Source organism: Olea europaea, unplaced genomic scaffold (genome assembly GCF_002742605.1).
Source record: "Olea europaea var. sylvestris unplaced genomic scaffold, O_europaea_v1 scaffold1712, whole genome shotgun sequence".
Lineage (NCBI taxonomy): Eukaryota > Viridiplantae > Streptophyta > Magnoliopsida > Lamiales > Oleaceae > Olea > Olea europaea.
Window position 1 is genome coordinate 196,488 of NW_019234813.1, and position 9,570 is coordinate 206,057.

Genomic DNA, 9,570 nt, shown 5'->3' on the forward strand with positions numbered 1-9,570 from the left:
GTACTGATCGTGACAAGTAATAAAGTGAATTTTTGAGTCCGAATATCTTCCCGCGAAGATTAATACTTACTAATTTTTATTCCAATTCTAGCTCCATCTAAATTAATATTGTAAAGATTTAATAAATCAAGATTTATTTATAACCAATTTGTACTAAACTAATCTAAATTAACCTAATTAATCTAATTTGTGGAGAATTATTGGGATTAATCGGTTAGGAATTCTGAATTCACTTAGATCAATTTAGTTATTCATTCAATCAAATATCATTTAACACCTTTTTCATATGTATTGACAATCGAATTAACCAATTTAAATTAGTAGTCTCTCTCGAGCAAAATTAATCTTTTCACATATCCAATTCTACTATGTCTCTATATAAATTTGTACGCATGTAAAAGCACTCAGTTGTAGAAATTCTATCAAGATTACATATCCTACAATCATCTCTCAATCTCTTATAACATTTATGTCATTTATTGCACAAACTAGACAAATATATCCCCTCTTGATTTCAATACTGTCCTTCAACCAAAAAATTGGTAATCAAGCAATTCAATGTAATTAAAGCACAATTAGCAATTAACACATAATTAAGTTTCATGAAATATTTGAAATTAAATAAATATTAAGCCTAAGTTATATCGACCATCTTAATAACCAATTATTTAGCCCATCATAATTGAGAAATTAAACAACAAAAATAATGAGTTCAATACAAGGAATAAAGAAAAGAATTCAAACGATTATTATTTCTTGGCACCAAATTCTCAATAATGGTTCGTCAATCTCCTCTTCTAAACTTGTATATACCCCCATCAATTGTGTTTCTCAACCTTCAAATTATAAATTGAGATACAAATTTTGAGGATTCAATGTATTTAGATGCGTCCCCTAATTTTAAAAGAAATATTCCTATTTACATACCTAAATTAGGTCTTAAATAGAGTCCAATAGGACAGTGAATCATAATTTTATTCAAGTAGGATATCTCAAACTTCTGAATTTTGATCTTTTCTTGTGAATTTGGTTCTTGTTTTCCTTTTTAAATCAAATTGGGTTCTTAAATTTTACAACTGAGGTCCTTAAAATTTTAAGCATACTCTTTCGTCCCCAACTTTCAAAATATGTCCAACTTTACTAATTTTTGATATATTATTGCTTCATCCATTCTCGTCCAGTCTCGAGTTTTCTCCTAAAATAATAAAAAAAAAAAGCTTATAAGTTCAAGTATCTAATCCATAAAATTGCTCCCAAAAGTCATGGTTTGATGGTCAAAATAAACATGATTACACTTACCAAACACCATCTCAAACTTAAAACACTTGTTCGTCCTCAAATAAAGCAAAATAGAAATTTAATTAAACTCTAAACAAAGACGCTCAACTTGATATATGTAATTCAATATTTCCTTCAAGAATTTAAACAAGTTAACGAAACCAAATAATTAACTTTGACTTTATAGATTCCACATATCATATATTCAACTTTTGAGCGTGTATGTTAAACAAGTTTCTTTTCTGAAATTGCTGGAATTTAATCTTTCCTTGTGCAATTTTGTCTCGATTTTCAAACGTGACTCCCTGGTCACCAGCTTTCAAAATATGTCCAACTTTACTCCTTTTTGATCAATTATTGCTCATTTTCATCCGTTCTTGTCTAATCTTGTGTTTTCTCCTAAAATGATATATACCATATAAATTATAAAATAATACTTTACATTTATCACACCCACTTTATAATATCAAAACAATCCACGAATAAATGCAAGTTCAAAGTAATACAAACAATTTATCGAAAAATAAATTAATTTTTCATTTCAAAATATCGCAAGAACGAATAAATTTACTCGACAGGCAATTTATCATACATTACTAAAATAAAAAAAAAAAAGTCTAAAAAGTTGGAAGACTAATACCAAGTATGAGAAAACAAGAAATCACAAGTACAAATGATTCCATTCACAATGTTGCTTCATACACATGGATAGTCGTATATCATGGAGCAAAAGAAAGCCAAAATAAACATAAGAATATTTACAACATTCCCAGAAAAATATATGGCAAAAACTTTTCTTATGAAGAACAATTAGAGAGGGTTTCATGGGGAGCTATAATTCTTCACTGCTAAAGCATTATTTTAACTAATTGTGATAGAACATATTCACGGACTGTGAAGCAACCAGAAAAAAAAGTAGCATATGATATGAATGCTTCACGAGAACATCACAACACAGATGGTGTACCAAATTCTGCAGAAGGTTGCAAAGAACGAATTCTGATATCATATTTTCGTGGATTGGAATTTTCACTGCCAGAGGGTGAACTTGAACCATTTCGTATAAGGGAATAAGCATAAGTGTTATCATCATAAGCATTACCAATAAGGTTACCACATTTTGGGCACAAAAGTTTGGTTTTCCTTCTGAACAAACCCCAAGAGTGCTTAGAAATGAAGTAGGGTACGCAGCCGATCTCTTCAACCTGATTGAATCGGTTCTGATCTATGGAGTAAAACGTAATGATCCCCTTCTTTATGGATTTAGAATATTTGGAGCCAATAGTTGATGTGTTCCTTCGGGACGAGTTCAGTTTTAGATCATATCCACAAGTACCGCAGCTGCATGAACAAATCAAAATGGTAATCATAATCCACAGAACCCCATCAGGTCTAATGTAAATTATAGAAACCAAAGCGCAAAAAAAAAAAAAAATAATCAACTGATGGCAAAGCACAGGTGAATTCAGAGCTCATATGGCATTCAATATTCCCTGCCACATTTTGGATCACTAATTCAGGATCAAAAATGATGTATACTGGCACGATATTATGGAGATGGAGCGTGTCAATACCAGGACTGTTGTTACTCGCTCGACAATCAAAAAGGATAGATCCATATTCAAGTTAGCTCATTTCATAATGAAAGTCAAAATCTTTATCGTGCAATGAACACTACTCTTTGTTCCTATCAGATTTTGATCCATATCCGAACTTCCATTTCTTCTCCCCCTCCACTCTCAAATACTGCAACCCAGGCTTTCAGCTTCATTGATCAACTCGATGGCATTGGTTTACTTATATCCACCTAATCTGGCTAATCTCTCCATACCCTGTAAACTTAAATGTCCAAAAACTCGATAAGAGTCACTTCAAAGCTGCCTTCAGTGTGTCCACTGATTACAACAGAAAGAAGTGCTTAACTTTCAAAACTTTTCAGACACAGACTTGCACAGGAACCAACAGCAATTATAATTAAATTTCTACAAAACAATGTTGCTTCTAATCTTCTTTATCTTGGTCTTTTGTGCTTCCTTTTCCCAGGGATCTCGTAACTATCAATGCTTATGAGTTCCAAAAGTTCCTTTTTCTTCTTCATCCAAAAGTTCCTTTTTCTTCTTCACTAGGGGATCATGTTAGCTTGTAAGAAATTCTTCATTGCATTCAGAAACTTGTATGCCAAAATATCACAGAAACTTGTACACCAAAATATCATGGCACCACGGTAGGCTAGCACTCGGCTCCAAGACCACTAAGAAGCGTAGCATAGCTGATCCTTTCGCCAGTAACTCTTCATGACCAGACTATCTTTTCTTTATTTACTTTATTTAATTTTTATTTTTATTTTTTGTCAAGAAAGGGAGATGGAGGTGGAGTAAAGGGAGTTTTTACCCCTCTTAATTATAGTAAATTTCAGGATTTTCCAGATGAAGATTGAGATTAGAATCTATTGATCTATTCTAGTCTAGAAAAATTATCATGAGTTGATTTTATCATAGACTTCTATGTATGCTAGCATTAGTTACATTTGGTCACATCTGCCTATGTTTTCATTTTTTTCGCATTGATAAATCTTTCAAACCTGTTCCAGTAATTCGCGTAGAACTGCCTAACCACTGAGAGGATAATGCACTGTTCTAGTTATTCTTCTCATCCTTTTGATAAGAATAGAAGTACAGATTTAGGAGCAAAAGTTTGACGCAATCCATGAACAACCTTGTATCAGTCTTTCCTTTGAATTCTATTTCTCATTCTCTTTGGAGAAACCCCACCCCAAAAATAAAATAAAAAATAAAAAATAAAAATAAAAATAAAAATGCTACTCATCAAACTGCTGGTTTATCAAACCAATAGGTAGAAAAAGACCAGCTCATTTTGGAAATCCAATATGGAATATGAGAATCATTAAAGCAGTATCTAAGTGTGGATTGAGAGTTCTCAGCATTTGAGTAACCACTCTTCCCAATAGATAAAGCCAACAATAACTGTCTCTGAACTCTGCAACTCACATTGCACACATGAGCCAATAGCCTTGTGGCATTATAGAATGGTATTACAGAGGGCTCAACCTAGAATTATGGAATCTAAGTCTGTTCTTGGATAGAACCATCTTTTATTCAATGTTGATTGTCATAATACTGAATTGAACGAAATTTGACTATATGTCAGACATGCGATGGAAAGAGATTGTGTAACAACAATTTTCCAAATGGAATTTGTCGCAGATGAAATTACAGATGAGTCTATCTTGGAAATCTACTTGCACATTCCTTTAGGCAGTGAACAAAGCCAACTATTTCACGTGTTTAAACAACACCCATGTTGTATGCTCTATTGTAGAATCACAAATCTAATATTACCAATACTTCAACTTCATAATGATGACACAGAAGTTTTTAAACATATATTATCTGAAGTTGTCAAAATCACTTTTAAGCTTCCCTTAAATCTTACAATCAAATGCCTTACATGGGCCACTTTCAGCCATAATCATCATTTGCAGAATCTTTTAGATGCATACATAGCAAATCTAACAGCAAGCAGTGTTATTCAGAGTTCATATAGTTGTCTTTAAGAAATAAGTCACATACAAGAGATCCCTGGCTTTCAAATCACTAAAACAATGGATTCATCAAACCCTGAAAAATGAACTCAAGATTCCGCCCAAGATATGGATGATACAAAAGAAGGCAACGGCTCCAGGGCACACATAATAGTGGAAACAATTCAATTCTTAAAACCATTTACTATGCTCCAAAAAGACCAAATGAAAAGGTAAGCAAATCGCTAAAGCCTCAACCTCCACCACCCCAGGTCAAACCGTGAAACATAATACCACCATTAGATCATGGAAATACACACTATTTCATAGTAATCACCAAATCACAAGTAATAGTCGACAAGTTTATAACTTCTAGAGCACATATATAGGATAGTGAACTTAAAATATCTGACTTAATTCATCATAAAATCAGAGTTACCAAGGTTACGAGAATAACTATCCCTGTGAATTCGCAACATCCACTAAATCTCTGCTTGGCTGAGAGTTGACTTCAGATAATAGCAAATCTTGCAAAAAAATGTCATCTGGAAGATATAGACAGGCAGAGAATACACACTACGGGAACAACTTGAAGAGAATAAAACTTTATGATGCCAACTCTAGTACTTCTTTCATATCAAAGCAGACTTATTCTAGAAGTCTAGTACTTTATCATAGCATTTATCAGAGTAATGTTAAAGTAAGATTCTAGTAAATGTAAATGTTTTAAGTCCTCAATGGCATTAGTTTTTATACATTTATTCAATCAATTTTAATTTTGGCACAAATGCCGAAGGTCCTTTTTGCTATAGTTCATTTATGAAACAAACAGTTAGCTTAGCTAAATCAAGCCTTCCCTGCAGTAACCTGGCACAGAGGGATTTTATGAGAAGATGGACGTGATCTTTCAGCACTCTAGAAAGTCAGATACAGTGTATAGCGATAGTATTTTAATAATGTTAGGCTAAAGTTCCAAACATTATTTTTCCCTCGAAGTAAAAAAGGTTACTTATTTGAAAACTTTAACTTCCTGTCAAAAGACGAACTTATTCCTTTACGTTCACCATTACAAAAGTTCATTAACTCACTTATAACTGAACTTTTCAAGCTTAACCAAACATGCTCAGGCAGATATTTTGCTTCAAAGGCAAAACAGAGAAAAAGAGGAAAAAAATACAAACATACCAAGAAAAAATGCACGAATATACGCAATAAGGATTGCAAACTCCAAAATAGACTATTTTCTCCGTAAACCCACAATTAATTTACTAGTAATAAAGAGAGAATTCTCTATGCAGTGTAATTACAATTAATAAATAAATGTTTTCACATTAAGAACTCATAATTTCATGAAATTTCATCAGCAGTGACTATATTAAACGCAATTTTAATTTTCTTCTGTCTCTTCGTTCCAGAAACATTGTGCATAATTACAAATCTAATACAATCGACACAATCACACAAACACACATACACACACGTATAGGGGTAGAAGTAGAGAGAAGGACCTGTAAGTGACTTCTCCGTGGGAAGAAGCAAAGGTAGGGTACTGTTTGTGTGCCAAGTACCCGTTTGAAGACTCCATGTAAAGAGAGAGTATTTACTCCAAGCTAATTCCACGGTGGCTCGTTACGGCTAAAATCTGGGGCAGAGATGTCGATGTGGTGGTGGTGACTGCAGCGGTCTAGAAAGAAGGAAAAAAATTGACGGTTCGTTACTGACTCAGAGGGATTTGGATTGGCACCTGGATGAACGATATAGTGACAGTTGCCATACAAGGACGGCTTCTCTCCTGTAATTTCTGTACAGTTCATTAATTTTGGACTACAGATAAAGATTATGCTGGTGCGACTTTAGTTCTCACTGGAGATATATAATAGGAGCGAGAACCTTAAAAAGTTCACTTATATCTGTGTCGACACAATTTATATTTGCCCTAATTTAGTCCTTGAGCTTTTTTTGCCACATATTTAGCACCCAAACTTTCATTTTCTTACCTTACTGGTCTCTATTATCAATTCGTTAAAGCTAATGGAGCATACACATAACAGACAGAAATTATACGTGGCATAAACTAAAACGTCACTTAGCAGTTGAATAAATATTTGTTGACCATTTCTTTGCCGAAATTCAGAATGTGTACGTGGTTTTCTTTGACAATTTCTTTGTCATAACATTCTTAATTGACGATATTATGCTATTTAACGTTTTAACTTTGGTCATATATGATTTTCATCCATCGTATTAGTTTTCGTTGACACAGCTGACAACCATGATTTATAGGGTAAAAGTTTAGGATTAAATTTGAGGCAAGAAATAAGTTGTGGCTAAAGTAGGGTATTATATAAGTTAAAGGGCCCAAACATGTTTCTATCCTTGTTAAAATAATCAAAGTAGAAAAAAGCAAGTCATTTATCGGGATACTAAGACCCTGTTTGGCCTCCATTCTTGTTAAATTTTAATGGCTGGAATAGGTTTTTTTTTTTTTAAAAAATGTATGATTGAAAAAGAATGAAAATTTTTTTTATTTGCGTATAATATTATTTTATGAAAGAATGTGTTGTTGAAATAATGAGAAAAAAATAATGAGAATGAGAACGGGGCCAAACGGGGGCTAAGTAGGGGTCGACATTTAAAAAAAAAAAAAAGAAAGAAAAAAGTAGGGATTGAATAAAATAACAAGGTGAACATCGGCCCGGAAGCAATCACAATAGGCAATGTATTCCATATTTTGCACCATCAACTCACCAATTCAAGGTTAACAATAAAGTTAGAGCTAATTTCAGAAATTAACTTATTCTATTCTAAATTGAAAAAAAAAAATGTAAGTTATCTAATATATGTTTTGAATAAAAAAAATACATAATTTTTTTTCAAAGGTAAATTCCACTAGGTGTTCCCCAATCTTTTGTAAGAATGGCACCGATATCTCCAATATACTATTTGTTACTCTCGTGTACTCAACCTTTTAAAATTGTAATACCTAAGGCCGTAGCTAATAAAACCCATATATTTGAACGTCAATAGCAATATGATACTCACGTGATGACAAATATGTGTTGTTGAAGCAAGCATAGGTTCCTTGAACATTGAAAATTAAGATTTTGCCAATCTTGTTAATTATTGCATGCAGACAAGATAAAATTAATGCACGATAATTTCAGCGGCTAGAACATGCTCTACAAATATCTTAAAGAGATTCGTGATTACAATATTTACTCAATTCCAATGAGCATCGTAAAAGAGAGAGAGATTTGAACAGTGGGCTATAAATAACATCAACCCAGCTTGGCGTACAGGTTCCTGCTAGGGTACTCACATGGTGGGGGCTACTGCAATTTTTTTGTTTTTTACATGTGGGGCTTGCTGCTACAATGAGGTATCTAACAACACCCTGTGAATCAACTGTCTGTACACTGGGATTAATTCAAATAACATACATATTTTATTTAATATAAATCGAATTGCTTTGCATTATGTTTAGAATGTTGAAGAATTATTATTGAGTTATATCATCAATGTTAATAAAAGCCTACCAAACATATCAATCTATGATATGTGAAAGAAAGTGGAGACTTTAAGGTGGTTGGGGGACATGAGCTCTGATTGAACATGTAGTGGTCCTCTTCATTTGGGAAAATCATATTCACCCCCCCAAAACTTCTTGGAAAATATATATGACACCTAAAAACCCCCCCCCCCCCCCCCCCCCCCCCCCCCAAAACTTCTTGGAAAATATATATGACACCTAAAACATTTTAAAATTATAATGATGTCCCAATATTTTTTTTTATATTTATTTATCAATTATCCTTAACAAATATATATATTTTTTTCAATTCACGACATGCCCTCCTTTTATCAACATATTTAGAATCAATTTATAAGTAGATGTGAATATCTCGTTTCATTAAAAAATAAATCACAATGGGTTACATTTTATTCTTAGAATGCCGTCTCAAAGTTAGACGTAACTGTTTCTTGCCTAAAAAACCTATATTTAGCAAAAGGAGACAATTTTAAAGAAAGCATTTTTGTTTCATTGCGCACATTTGAAAAATATTAAGTGAGATGGAATTTTACACAAATTCGATATAACAATTTAAGTTAGTATGTATAGGTGCGGATGAAGCTTAATAGAACACAATGTTAAGCTTGAAATGGTGGTATCTTTATAATCTTGAATGAAATTGATGAAAGGTTTGTGGAGGAGATAATTTGACATGCTAGGCAAAGTGTCACGTCTCTTGATGATTAGGTGGGTATCATATTAGTCCGGATCCCTAAGTTTTCATGATTAATCATATTTTATCGAGACTAAATTAGAGGAAAGTTGAAGTTGAAAACTAGTTTAAAAATCAGTTGAATATACTAAAAAAATTGCATCATCCATATTCGGCATGTAACTTGGTCATCAGTCAACCAAGAAATGGATGAACCTGCAAATGGTTGTCAATGAGATCGACAGAGATCATGAAAATGAAGATCATAATCTTCATCAATCTTCATAATCTTTGTTGATTATGTTAAATCATAATTTTCGTGATCTTCGTCAATCTTCATGATCTCTATCGATCTCATTAACAAAGGTTATCCCGATTTCGTTGCCATTTTAAAGAACAAAATGTGATCGACGGATGTCAATACACTAGCAAGGAATGTATTAAATTTTTTTCAAAAAAGAACCATGGTCGATCTTTTTTACAACGAAGTACCATATCTTGATCTGTACAAGTTTCCAGTGGACAAGT

At 32.8% G+C, this 9,570-nt stretch overlaps 1 protein-coding gene across 1 annotated transcript; it reads right to left on the reverse strand.

Moving 5' to 3' along the window:
- Nucleotides 1-1,924: 1,924 nt before the first annotated feature.
- On the reverse strand, nucleotides 1,925-6,618 carry LOC111377729 (uncharacterized protein At4g08330, chloroplastic-like). The gene is made up of 2 exons (XM_023000859.1): nucleotides 6,328-6,618; nucleotides 1,925-2,619 (listed from the first exon to the last, which is right to left on the reverse strand). Exons 1-2 carry the CDS (start codon nucleotides 6,402-6,404, stop codon nucleotides 2,226-2,228), a joined length of 471 nt encoding a protein of 156 aa, XP_022856627.1. The 5' UTR covers nucleotides 6,405-6,618; the 3' UTR covers nucleotides 1,925-2,225.
- Nucleotides 6,619-9,570: the final 2,952 nt, after the last annotated feature.